The sequence below is a fragment of the Homarus americanus genome, unplaced genomic scaffold (genome assembly GCF_018991925.1).
Source record: "Homarus americanus isolate GMGI-L3 unplaced genomic scaffold, GMGI_Hamer_2.0 scaffold32929, whole genome shotgun sequence".
NCBI lineage: Eukaryota > Metazoa > Arthropoda > Malacostraca > Decapoda > Nephropidae > Homarus > Homarus americanus.
In genome coordinates, this window is record NW_024737097.1 from 18,954,414 (window position 1) to 18,969,193 (window position 14,780).

The following is a 14,780-nucleotide window of genomic DNA, read 5'->3' on the forward strand; positions in this document are numbered from 1 at the left end:
TCCCAGTCTTCTCCTTGAACAGGGCTAGAGGGTACGTGTTTTTCGAATCGTTTTCAATTAAAAAAATGTTACAGCACATGTATATTTTACCTAAACTGTGCCTGAATGAATATATTCTCAGAAATAAATAGTAGTTTTGCTGAAATGTGATGTATTTCAATGTAATATAGGATAAAATACATGACGAAAACAAAAGACTTTACCTAACCTTCGAATGTTCAAGAGATGTTACTCGTTTTTTAAATAGTTTTCGGTTAAAATACTGTTATATTACAATGATATTATATTCATACTGTGCTTGATATACTACATTCACAGAAATGTAATATTTTTGCTGAAATGACGTACGTATTACAGTGGAAAGTGGGATAAAATCGTGACGAAAACAATGACTTACGCTTTCTTTCGTTCAAAAGATGTTACCGTAATCGCTTTTCAAATGGTTTTCAGTTAAAAAAACTGTTGCATCACAAGTGAATTAGTATAGAATATTATTGTAATACAACAGTTTTTAACTGAAAACCATTCGAAAAGCGATTACGGTAACATCTTTTGAACGAAAGAAAGCGAGTCATTGCTTTCGTCACTTTCCACTGTAATACGTACGTCATTTCAGCAAAATATTACATTTCCATATTCTCAGAAATAAATAGTAGTTTTGCTGAAACGTAATGCATTTCAATGTAAATTAGGATAAACTAAATGAAAACAAAAGACTTTACCTAACCTTCCGATGTTCAAGATATGTTACTCGTTTTTTTAGTAGTTTTCGGTTAAAATACTCTTATATTAGTGATATTCTATTCATACTGTGCTTGATATAATACATTCACGGAAATGTAATATTTTTGCAACTACAAGGCTGATGTCAACACAAGCGTGGTTACAGCGAGACTGACTGAGTGAGGGAGAGCTATGCGTGTGTGTGTGAGGTTGCGGGAGCGGGCGGTGTCCCGTGTTCGGTGCCGCGCGCGAGTTGAATGGCGCGTGATTTGAATGTACTTCAATTACTTCAAAGCACAGAATATTCCTCCGGCGGGGCAATCCGCGTATTTGCAAATCCGTGTATTATAAACCCGCGTATGTTAAGGGCCGACTGTACATAACACACTGTTTAAAAACAGAGCAAGTTGGATGATTGTGTTTGAGTCAGGTGGCACAAAAACCCAGATTGACTACATACTTGTCAGGAAATCAGATAGGAAGCTTGCTAGGGATGTAAAGATTATACTGTAGAAGGGGAAGAATGTGCCTTGCAGCAAAGACTGCTTGAGTGTGCCATGTTAGTTATAAGGCACAGGAAAAGGAAGGTGTATGTTTAATGAAAGAAAGCTGGAAATTGAAAGAACAGAATGTAAGAGAAGCACTTTTGGCTGGGTTAAGAAGAGTGGAATCGGCCAACGATAGTGTGTGGGGCAGTGAAATGAGATGGTGAGCCAAATTATAAGGTAGGATGTTCTGCTAAGTACAGTAGACAAGATGAGTGGTTGGATAAAAGGCTCAGCCAGGCACGCAGTAACTTGGTGATGGGATGAAGAAATAGACAAAGTGAAAAAGGATAACAGAAGATTGTATATGACCTTAAAATATGTACGTGCCACCATTACTACTTTGAGCATTTTATAGATACAAATAATTTTCTCTGCCATCTCCAGTGATTGTTAAATTCTATTTACTGTATACAGTACATGTCTTGTTTGAATGCATGAATAAGGCTTTGTTGAACATGACCAATGTGAGAACAAGGAGCATTTGCCATAAATTACCTTGAAGTCTGGTTCAATTTAACCGATATTAATTTCAATAACTATGTGAAAACAAAGATAATATTTCATTAAAACAAATAAATACAAATAAAGATAATCAAGGTATTGAGCTATTTACTAAATAAGATAATAATTATTTATGAACTTTTTGCTTCTGGCAATTGTCATAACTCACTAGAAGCTTCTGGAACTTCAACAAACCCATTTAAATTACTTTTAGGGAACCCTCAGTTTCTTAATAGACTGTACAGTATTTAATGTGCTTTTTTAAATTATTATTTAAAGTACAGGTATGTACGCTATGATATTTTCTGCATTTTGTTATTCAAGAAGTAAAAGAAACATTCAGCTCAGTTTGTGTCTTCCATTGTATGTACAATAATTCAGTTAGTATGATTATTATTAGTTTATAATTATTGTAAATTCAAAAATTTTCATTAATAACATATTTTGTAGCATTTTCTGATGTTTTGGAGTAGTTTTTTCTAAAGTCTTTGGGAAAATGTGATCCAATTTAAAAATTATTCATGAACATTTCTTCAGGAGCAGAACCCTTTCATAAATTGAGGAATGCTTGTATTGTAGTAAGGAGTCTGGGAACATGAAGAAACTTTTTCCAGGACACATCCACAACATGTTCATCTACTGATTATGTTAAACTGGAAACAGATCATGTTTTCTGACGTGGTGAATAGCGTAAAAACAAAATGGAGTTGTGAATGTGTGATAATCTTGGCATACCTAATACAAATTATTTTTTTGACCTTAATTAGTCTTTCAAGTCTTTCATCTGGTGAAAAAATTCTCCCAGGTACCTAACTACCCTTACTCACTTCATTGTGCTTAACTGCCAAAATATATGGTTTGTTAAGCACACCCAGGTGAGTGGAACTGAAGGGGTTGATTGTCGTGTCTATTTTGTTACCAAGTAGGGTCACAGAATAACATCTGACACCTTCCATATCCCCTGGAATTTAGTCCCAGTTACATATGTCAAGGGTCTTGGGAACTCTGGCTAACCCATAGATTTGTTAACTATACAGGAGCTGCATAATTGATGCATAAGTTATAAAAATTATACCATGAGAGAGAGATACTCTTTGTTCAGTGAGGAAAGTCATGGTACTGTAGCAATTAGTTTAATGTACATACAGTAGCTTACACAGAGAAACCATTTGGAAAACAAACAGCAGTAAATGTAAGCCTATCCTATAAATATTCACCCACTTTTCATAAACACTGAAACACAGTAATTAACTCACCATTTTGTCTCCCATTCTTCTTCTAATGTGATAAGGTCGAAGATCATCGCCGTAGCGGACAAAGTAATAGTATGATATCAGGCGATCCAGAGGCTTTCGTATTATATTGATGTAAATTGGCTGTTGACTAACACCAAATCTATAGGGAATAAAATATGTTCAATATTAATTGAAAATAAACTAAAATTGTCTAAGTGATGCAGATATACTGTACCCCCATTGGTTACAAAAAATACAGTAATCATATACTGTATTTGAAAATTTAATCACCTAATCAAAAAATTTCTTTAGTACTGTACAGTACATACAGTGAACCCTCGAAGATCAGGACTAAAAGTGGGGGCCACCCGTCTGATAAGGCCGATTGTCCAAATTTTCCCGTAAATGTACTAAATGTATAAAAACAATAAATAGTGATGTAAAAAACACCCAAAAACAGTAAAGGGGGATCTCGTAATACGAGCATTCTTTAAACAAGAATTCGATGATACGAGGTTAAGGAATTTGTGCCTTATATTCGCTATACGAGCGATATTGTTCGATGATAGAAGAAACGAGTACAGTGACCACTGGGATTAGTTATACTACAGACCTTTTCCTGTGAAAAAGTCATATTACTGTACACACTTTGTACTAAAATGTACTACACTAAAGGACTACAAGTTTTATCTCTTGTGCAAACTATGTGATGTTTATACAGTGGTCCCTCGGTTAACGAGCACAATCCGTTCCAGCATGTTGCTTGTTAACCGAAACCATTGTTTCAATGGGTTTTTGGGTAATTGGTTCCAGCTCACCGAAAATTGCCTAAATTCAAAAAAATTTAGAAAAGTACACTTACTTTGAGGTGTACGTATGTAGAAGGCTCCTGGATGATGATGATGGAAATTAGAATAGGGGTGGAGGAGAAGGGAGAAGAGAAGGCATTGGGGTGGAAGAGAAGTCACCCCATGGCGCCATTTCACCCATAAAATTTTAGTTCTCTTGGTGTAATTCAAGATTATTTTCATTAAATCAACACTGCACTGCATTATATATTGTCAATATGTAAAATAAATTTCAAAATGACCAATACAGTGACCCCTCGTTTAACGAACACCTCAGTTAACGTAATTTCGATTAACGAACTGCCTTCCATAAGGATCTTCAATTCGGTTAACGAAAAAAATTTGGTTAACGAAGTTCTTACGAACCGACCTCAACATGTTTTCGCTTGCACTGACCGGGCAACCAGCTTTAGTATCAGTCCGCCAATACATTAATCGGTTCTAGGGCTTAAATTCCTTACTATTTTAGTAAATATCAAGAAGTTTATACTATTCATTAATTTTTAAAGTTGAAAATTCAATTTTTTAGTCATTTTAACAATTATTGAACATAATTGAAGGTAAAGTGACTAGTTTAATGCGCGGCATCCAGCCTCTTAACACAGCAAACAGGAGTTAGTCTCTCTCTGTTTTCACTGGAGGTAACATCTTGCTTGAGACTCTCTTCAACTAAATGCTTTTTTTCTGTGTTTCCAAGCAAATTATTGGTCATTTTGAAATATATTTTACATATTGACAATATATAATGCAATGCAGTGATGATTTAAAGAAAATAATCTTGAATTACACCAGAGAGCTAAAATTTTATGGGTGAAATGGCGCCATGGGGTGACTTCTCTTCCACCCCAATGCCTTCTCTTCTTCCTTCTCCTCCACCCCCATTCTAAATCCCATCATCATCATCATCATCATCCAGGAGCCTTCTACATACACACCTCAAAGTAAGTGAACTTTTCTACCATTTTTGTTGAATTTAGGAAATTTTCGGTGAGCTGGAACCAATTACCCAAAAACCCATTGAAACAATGGTTTCGGTTAACGAACTTTTCGGTTAACAAACGACCTTCTGGAACGGATTGAGTCCGTTAACGGAGGGGTCACTGTAATTTGCTTGCAAACACAGAAAAAAAGCATTTAGGTTAAGAGAGTCTCAAGCAAGATGTTACCTCCACTGAAAAGATAGAGAGACTGGCGCCTGTTTGCTGTGTTGCCAGGCTGGATGGCGAGCATGAAACTAGTTTCCTTACCTTCAATTATGTTCAATAATTGTTAAAAATATGTTAAAAAAAATTTAATATTAAACTTTTAAAATTATTGAATAGTATAAACTTCTTGATATTTACTAAAATAGTAAGGAATTTAAGCCCTAAAACTGATTACTGTATTGGCGGACTAATACTACAGCTGGTGGACCGCCAAATGCAAGCAAAAACATTGAGGTCGGCTCGTAAAAAACTCGTTAATCGAGGGAATGCTCGTTAACCGAAGTTAAGAATCTTATAGAAGGTAACTCGTTAACCGAAATCTCGTTAACCGAGGCGCTCATTAACCGAGGGATCACTGTACTCATATTATTCATTATCTTACAAGGATTCCAGCAATGCAAGTTATATTCTGCTAAATCTAGTCAGCAACATTTCGTAAGACAAAAACTCTAAGCCTAAGCCCACCTTCACCCAGGCTGGGAGGATGGGGGAGGGGGAGGTGAGGTGTTGATAGACAGGCGGCGAAGGTTACCTAGTGCGTATTTATCAGTTATATAGAAGGAGTTTAAGTTTTCCACTTATAAAATATCACTGAATTGACTTGGCAGAGTATAACTCCCATTGCTGGAATTCTTGTAAGATAGTGATTAATTTGAGTTTAAACATCCCATAGTTTGCACTAGACATAAAATTTTTATTAAATAACTTAGTACAGTACATTTGAGTACAGGTTTGCCCCTAGGACAATTATTTCTTTTACTTTTTTCACAATATGTATTTAGGATGTTGTGTGCATTTAAATGAGTAAAACTAAATGAAGAAAGTTACGTATATCTACCCGAAAATACGAGTTGAAAAACAACCATAACACCTCACAGCTTGGCCCAGTAGCCTGCCTGGTGGTTGCTGTGATGAGTCTAACTTGGCTACAGTGTTGTTCAGTTTACCCAGCCCAGTAGGCGGAACAAGCAGTGACGTGGTCTGTGGTGTCTTTCATGGCGTAAATGCGCAGAGACGCGTTTGTGAGCCACTCAGCCAGGCCACGCACCCCTCCCCTACCTCCCTACCGTCCTCTACCTCCCTACCGTCCTTCCCCCATCCACCCTCTCCCTTCTCCAGTGTTTGAATCTGCTATCCCAGTATGTCCGCTCGTACTGAATCGCATTTATTTACTGTCATCGCTAAACATGGTGCTTGGGAACGCATCCCTATTTAACCCATGTATTATTCCCTCTGTTATATGAGTTTTCGCTATACAAGCAGACTCCAAGGAACGTATCTACTCATATCATCGAGATTCTACTGCACTGTATTTTATGGCATATAAGACGCACCCCCCTTTTAGCAGGGAGTATTTAGTAAAACACTTTTGTGTGTATTTTCCCTCCTGTAGTTGTAGTTTTCTTAAAATAATATATACAGTACCTGGAAATGTGAGGAATAAATAAAAATTATCCCAATAAATAAGTTACAAAATAAATACTGTACGTACTGTATTGCCAAATCAGTAAATAAAAGCCAAATAAATGTTTAACACAGTTGCCATTTGCATAAACTCCCTGCTTCACCATAGTTACGAAGACTAGCTGGGACGCTGATTCCCTAGCAATACTCCCCACCCCCTACACTCTGCGATCTCCTCCCGTTCCCTCATGGAGCCCGCTAACTCATGTGCAAAGTAATTTATATTCCCTTTACGTGTTTGCCCTTAGGACAATAATTTCTTTTTCTTTTGTTCACAATATTTATGTAGGATGGTGTGTGCATGTAACAGAGTAAAAATAAATGAAGAAAGTTACGTATACCCGAAAATACGAGTTGAAAAGAACCATAACACCTCACAGCTTGACTCAGTCGCCTGGTGGTTACAGTGACAAGTCTAACCTGGCTACAATGCCATGATTAATCAATATTAAGCACTACTATCTCAGTAAACACTAATAATAACAGTAAATCTAGTGAAGTATGGCAGGGAGCCTGGAGAGTTACAAGAGCAGACGACACTCTAACTAGTGGTTACTCACTCGCTCCCATTGCCAGGCATACGATCGAAATATGTCCGGGAGAAAACATATTTTGTAGTCTAATTTGAAAAGGGTGATGGGCACAGTGAAAAACAAATTATATAAACCATGCACTTACCTATGATAACATAATAAGAAACATTGTATCACTACTAGAGTGAATGAAATAATACCAGCCTCAGGTACCTGTGTCCCACGTGCTGACAGTTTTGTTACATGGGCCTAAGATTATCTTTGCTCTGTTTTGGGAATGCTTCTTAGGGAGGCTTCTTAGCCCCTAGAACCCCCAAATTTTGTCCGAATCTTCCAAAATCCAGATTTACCGGGTTCGAATCTTCGAGGGTTCACTGCACCTGTAAACTGTACAGGTGCTCCTCTACTTAAGAACATTCGACGCACAAACTTCCAGAGATACAAACATCATCATTGAGGGGGGGGTTACCTTCCAGAGCAGGTGTTTAATATGGATGAGACTGGATTATTTTGAAGAAAATTCCAGATAGAACACACTTTACCTAAGAAGAGAAGAGTGAGCCAGGTTTTAAGGCTGTATTGTAGGGTACAGGTATAGCTGTAGTAAACATCCATTACCTTTTAATTTTTTACAATATGTTTGTTATCTACAATGGTAAAGTTGAACTTACAAGCAATTGGTCTTACGAACGAGCCTCAGGAACGTAACTCGTTCATAAGCAGAGGAGCACCTATACAGTATTACATTTAAGCCTATATTTTTTTCCGAAGCTGAACAGATTTTAATAAGCCTGCAAACAAGTATGAGTGGGACAAATACCACGGGTATGGTAGTCCTTGTTTAGCATCTAGGTTTTGTTCCTGAAAACTACATTGTTCATCAAAATTATGCTAATACCATGCTAGGGAGGAGGATTTCTGGTACAGTAACTGTTTCTATCTTAATGTTGTTTTTGTTTTTTCTCAGAAATAATGTAAAACAAAACGTTTATTTAAAAAAGTAAATCCCAGTACAGTACACTAGTCCTGGTCTATAGCAACGGTTCAGTTCCTGTGGGATTTTTCCGTGTTTGAGAGTAGTCTCATTACCCTGAAATCTCCCAGCTAACGGGGATATCACTGTACAAGTGTACTATATTTCAATACTGGAAATTGTGAAATAATGGAATAAAGTTAAATACTGTATTAATAAAGTGAAGAAACAGAAAAGTTCAGATTTAAGAGTAAACATGATGAGAACCCTGACACATCAGAATAATTACAAACTACAGAGTATACAGTACTATACCTGTTGAAATCAAGGTATGCAAGATGTCCATGATATATTCCAGGTTTCTTTTCCACCCAATTTGATACATTGTACACAAATCGCATCTGTAACAAAGTAGAAATTCAAAAAAGGTACTGTTTGTGCCTTTCCTATTAGAGATTATTCTAAATATCCACAGAGAATAAACTGTAAACTGCCATCAGCAATAAAATTCACAAGTAAAGTTCCTTATCAACCAAAGGCCTAATGTTCAGTGTGCTGTAACCACACTTCCTCTAATAGTCTGTTAGGCCTATGAGATCCACTTTCGTGTATTTTCCAACATAGGCTTACAAACATTAATGATTATAAATTAACCCTTGTGTACAGAGTCATCTTTGAGTTGCAAAAATCGTTTGACGTCAGCCAAATAAAATGTTAATAGTGGCATCCCAGTAATGAAGGGGTTAGTGGAGATATGACTATACAGTACTTGCAACATTTTTTTTTCTAAATAAAGAATCAGAACCCAAACCTGAATCAAAACCTTCATAGAAAACCTACACAAGGGCACAATATGCATTGAAAAATTAGTAAAATTTTGAAATGTATTCTCAAAAAATAAATACAAATAGTTAAGCAATATAGTACAGTATTCTATAAGAGAGAGATGGCAACATTTCTCACCTGATCTGTTAGAGACAGTGTTGGAGTGTTCCTGGTTGTGTTCAAGTGAATAACATTGAATTTATTTTTGGAACACAGATCATATGCCAGTCCTATAAATGAGGTGGAACCAGTCTTTGGTACTCTGTTGTATATGATCACCAAGTTGTCAGGGTCTAGGATGTTTCTGCCAACTGGTGGAGTACCTTCCTGATAACTCAAGGGAGCTGAAAAAAAGAATCCATAACTAGTTATTAGAATTATGGTGGCAATGTATATGGTGAGTAGTTTTCATGCTCTACGCACCAAATTGCTTTCCTTATTTACACATTAAGACCATTGTGAGGTGATGGTGGTGGAGAATCAGGGGATGTTGGTGAAGAGTACAGATATATACTTCTAGAGGAGCAGGAGTACTAGAAAGTTTATGGCATGCTGCAGGTCTTGGAGAGGGGTGTACGAGAGACTGGCTTGGTGTAGATGCAGACAGAGTAACTGAAGAGGCAGTAGATTATGAAGTTGACACACCTTGAAAAAATTTAGTTATTGGCACTTGTTTGGCTTTCATTTTGATATACCTGTACTGTATTTCAAAAGTTCCTGTAAGGTGACAGTACTGTACATCATGTATTCCTCTCTTGGCTTTTCAGCTTCTCTCAAGACTTGGATCCATCTCAACCAGCTTCTCTTGTGCCTCTTCCACCTGATGGAAAATGTACATACAGACTTTTTGTGGTGAGGCAAGGTCTCTGCACTTCTTCCCCCTTCTCTTCTCTGTTGTCAGAGCTGTCTTCAAGCATTTCCAGTAATCCTTCATTACTAGCTTTTTCACTGTTAGATTCAATGAGGTCTTCTATTTCTTGACCAGTAGCATTATTGAAGTCTTGTTGGAGTAGTTGAAGATTGTAGGGATTGGGGTTAAGTTTTAAGAAAATAACCAACAACAAAGTCACTTGTATCTCTCGATAAGAAGGAGTGGTCCCCAATCTGATTCCCTGGGCATTTGAACAAATTTCAGAGATTACATCATGCACCGACATGGATGGGTAGGCTCAGAGTGCTCATGAGCTACGATTCACTACTACTGTCATGTGACTGCATGGGATATCTATGATTGGCAGATGTGTCATGCAGCCTATCTCAAACTCTAACATCATGACACTCTTAGTTCATTGTCAGCTGCCATTGCACAAGCTTGTTCTGTTGCTCACTCTTGTTTTTGCAAACGATCTGTGCTGTGCAGTACAGTACTGTTCATTACTGTACCAGCATATAATCACCAAGAATACCATTAAAGCAGTGTTAAGATGTAAAAAGTGATTACAGTTCTCTACACTGTATTGTACAATCAAAGACAAAAGTTGTGTCACAGCTTTGTCCAAAGATTAAATATAACTCGTGAAACATTATGAGAGCCCTACCACAAAGGAAGAACGCACCAAAAGTTTTAGCCCTTCGGCATATGTTTTCACTAAATTTTACGACACGACTTTTGTCATTCATTGTACATGCAGCAAGTAGGAAAGTACTTTATGTACAATACTACACATAGCAGAATGAACAGTGTATGCCTACTGTAGGCTAGTGTGTAGAGGGCGTATGTACAGTAGTGTGTGTACAATCACTCCTTCATGGAAGGAGACGCGAGTGACAGTTAGCACCAGTTGCCACAGTCGATGGTACAGGACAAAGGCAAGCCATCCTGTATTATCATAATCACCATTTTGCCTGTACATCACAAGCTCAAGATGACAGCATCTACTAGTGAGTACAATACAGTACACTACAGTACAGTACAGTATACAGTAGTATGTATAGAGTATTGTCTTTATTTAAAATACATTGTACATGCAAGGTAGTGTTTGCATAAATAAATACAGTTGTGTCTGTCCAACTGCAGTCCAATGCAGAAACATTCACCAGTACCCAGAAAAATTCAGAGGGTGTTTGATTTTTTCTGGAATGAGAAAATTTGTCTCAATGCAGTACCTGGAAATCTCTAAAACCTAGAACCATTCTGCACCAATTATTCTGGCTAACTGGGAGACTACTGTAGTACTTGTACAGTGAACTCCATTCAGAGGAATGGTTCAGGTTGTAGCGAAGTGGTGTGGTCTAAAGTAGGATGGGCATATCCTTTAAAATTTGCATGGTTGGAGAAATGTATATCAGTAAATATATGTTATACTTAATAGAGAAGTATTCATTAATGCACTACATAAAGACAAAAGGTACTTATAGTGGGAGAGTGTATAGCGAGGATCGCCTGAACTCCTTGAAGAATGGTTTGGTGATAATATTTAGTGTTATTAATTTGGGATTAGATATCCTGAAAAAGTCAAAATATGGAAATGCACAAATTTAAGGATTTAATCCTTCAATTTAAAAAAATTCATACCAAAGTAGAAAAGTTGTAAGGTGAGAAAACTTACAGTGAGTGTGCATGGTGTTTCGAAGGTGTGCTACTTCTGTTGCTAAGTGAAGGTACAGGAGCATCACCACAGCACTCACTCCCACTATCAATAACACAACCACACGTGAACTCTTCATTCGGGAACTGTTCATCTGAAAAACAATAAATTCTATAAGGTTATGTTATCAAAGGTAATGTCGGTCTGAAAAAGAATACAGTATACCAACTTTAAAAAATCCTGAAATCCTATTTTTATGACTGAGCCCCACAGCCTGTAGAGTTAGTGGCTGGGAATTAACCTTATAATTACCAGTAGCCTAAATACCCAAATCACAGCCTTTGTCCTTAAAAGAGAGATCTGGATAAAAGGGTCACCATTAAAGTAAAGTCTGATGAGTTGTGATATCTTGGATATCAGGGATCAACCCACTCAGTTCCAGCCAACTTCCACTACCCAATAGGAGGAGGACAAGTGTCCAAGTTACTTAACTACTAGCTGAGTCATATAGAAGGAGGAGTGTCCAAGCTATTGGCTCAGTCATAAAAGAACAGTTGATCCCGACATCCTTTTCTCTGGTAGAACCCACAGTTGGGCAGCTCTTGTAGCCCACAGTCGGGCAGCTCTTGTAGAAAGCAGCCGTTACTGTTGACTGTACAAAGCCGCCATCTATGTTTATGTGAGCATCAGAAGGCACCATCGTCGTCATCCTCTGAACGTTTCATAAACATTAATACCGGTTAATAACGCTGTTCCAATTCATACTCACTAATAAGAAACAGCAGCAGCAACTTTATAAAAATTTTCTGTTGATGACAATAAATTATTCTCATATGTTAAAAATAATAATGATACCAGTACTAGTACTAATACTGACAATAGAGTACAGTTGGGTCTCACATTACGCGGTTAATGTAACCCGGAGGGTACCGCGGAAAGTGAGGAACGCGTAAAGTGAACAACATAACATATGGGATTAATTGAAATGGAGTCCAGGCCGATCCCCAAACTCCACTTTTTGACGACACACAACTATGTTGTAGTAAAAATATTATCTTAACTTTATGATGGCATGCACACACAATTAATAATTAAGAGAAATATCAATAATATTAGGTTTTTTAACACTTACATTAGTAGAAAAGATGGCTGGGCACACAGGGATGGGCGGTTGGTTCCGAGGCAGAGGGCAGATTATTGGCCCTCACCTGTATCACTTGTATCAATTGTATCACTATCCACCACAGAGGCTTGCAGGGCCTCTTTGTCAAACCCCCCAAAGTTCATAAAAGTCCATATCCTCACTATAATTATCACTATCACTGACTTGGGCCGGCTGTAGTGGGTGGCGGGTGAAGAACCATTTTCGCGCCTCTTACACAACATGGCGGATGGCGGGAGGTTTGGATCCAAAAATGGCGCGGCTTGCCAGCCTCTCTCCGCGTAATGGGGTTCACGACCGCGGAATGTGAGCATGTTAGGTTCCGGCAGGGCACCGCGTTAACGGTGAACCGCGGAATACGGGACCGCGTAATGTGAGGGTTGACTGTAGTAATAATATCCCCAAAAAGGTCATTGCTGATTCTTAACATAGTGGATATAGGTATGGTAGCTGTATGCCAAAAATTACACTGGATACAGGTACAGCTGCCATAATAACAGACTATGTTGTTAATGGCTAGGTGAGATTAGCCAGAAAGAAGGCCATCTTAATAGCTATCTTTGTTTGCCCACCACGCATGTGCATTAGGCTGCTGTACCAATAAACTTTGACATTTTGCATACGGTTGCCATACTTATATTCTGTGCATATTATTAATAACAATAGATAGGATTTCCAATTTTCCTAATATTACATACAGTAAATGTATAAGTTTGGTGATACACACAAAAACAACAAACAACCTACCTAACCTTGGATGGAAGTTGGTTAATGTTCGGTTTAACACATGATCTTGACTTCCGGATGAAAATAGGTTCTTCTTATACAGAATTTAATTCGGAATCGATTTCCTTCAATGGTATTTTGTGTGCAAATTGATAATATAACAGAGGTATAAGCAATATTTGGTTAATATTGATGACTGACCTGCCGACGAGTTATTTGTGTGTTTATTTTCTTACTCTATTTTCATCAGTGAATACTGATATACCAGGTAATAACCATTTCTTGTGCAAATGCTTTGTTTGGTAGATATTTAGGCACCTAGGGTGCACACTACTTTGTCTTCTTGGTGGTAAAGCGGTGGTTTTATGTTAAGGTTAGGTAAGGTTAGATTAGGTTAGGTTAGGTTAAGCTAAAGTTGGGTTAGGTTGGTTTAAAAAAAATGCACAAACTACGAGTGTCCTCTATAAAACACAGTGCAAAAGCGGCAATTTTATAATTACCGTACTACAGTATTTACTATGCTAAATCGCCGGCGCAACAGTCATCAATAATTACCCAATATATAGATTGACTAAAATTAGTGTCTGTCAACAAAATCAGCGTGTGTTGACTAAGATGCAACCCTCATCAACCATGACCTGACACCCGGGGGTTCCCCCCCCCCCAGCTACTAACACAGCATTAAATTATGTTAAGAGTAGGTATTTATAGTTCGGTAGTGCCCCCACACCCTCTTTTACCTCACAATTTCCCTCTAATTCAAAGCCTTGCCCACTTTTGTGGATTTCAAAATTATTAAATGAGAGGGGGGGGGGGCACATATCCATAACTGTTCCTTTGGACATGACATACCATGAAAGTAAATTGATTCAGAACCAAATTCTAAATAAGAATTTATTTTCATCCTGAAGTCCAGGTCATCTGCTAAACTGAATAATTATCTGGAAGTTTATCATTATCATTTTAAATTATTAGAATCATGGTATCAGCTGTCATGATGTAGGCAGCAAGTAACAGTGGCACCTTAACCAAAATTAAGGGCTAAAACCTAAACACAAAAAGTGCTGCTACTCCACCCGATTTGCTTTAGTCTTGAGGTAATAAATAAGTTTCCTATAAAGATTTTTGTTAGGTCACTAAATAACCTGAGCTACTGTCTTTAAATATTACTCTTTGAACTTTTTGGTGGATAAACCAGAATGTGAATACTGTATAACAACACCAGAACTTGCTAGTTAAGTTAACAATTATCTGTAAACATAAATGACAATAGATAATGGTCTTGATTGGGTGCGACACAACCTAATATTATTTAACACTCCCACACCCAAGCAATACATACACCATTCATATTTATAGATACACATTAAACTCTCAAAGAAACCTATCTGTCCCTTACCTGGAAAAATTAATTAGGAGAGCACAAGTTAACTATAAGTAATATGACTCTTGGGTTGTGTTGTCCTGGACCTTCATCCTTCACAACATAGCGACGTCTGGCAGCTGATG

The 14,780-nt window shown here is 37.5% G+C and overlaps 1 protein-coding gene across 2 annotated transcripts in view; it reads right to left on the reverse strand.

The window, feature by feature from the left end:
- Positions 1-14,780, reverse strand: part of LOC121873272 (heparan sulfate 2-O-sulfotransferase 1-like) — a 28,744-nt gene extending 13,964 nt beyond the window's left edge. For both annotated transcript variants that reach the window (XR_006090212.1, XM_042376709.1), the window contains exons 1-5: positions 14,671-14,780; positions 11,405-11,537; positions 8,994-9,199; positions 8,346-8,431; positions 3,029-3,167 (exon numbers count right to left, since the gene is read on the reverse strand). Coding sequence is in view for 1 of the 2 variants with exons in the window: in XM_042376709.1 (XP_042232643.1) it covers positions 3,029-3,167; positions 8,346-8,431; positions 8,994-9,199; positions 11,405-11,537 (564 nt within the window). In the remaining variant the exon portion in view is untranslated. The remainder of the gene's footprint in view (positions 1-3,028; positions 3,168-8,345; positions 8,432-8,993; positions 9,200-11,404; positions 11,538-14,670) is intronic.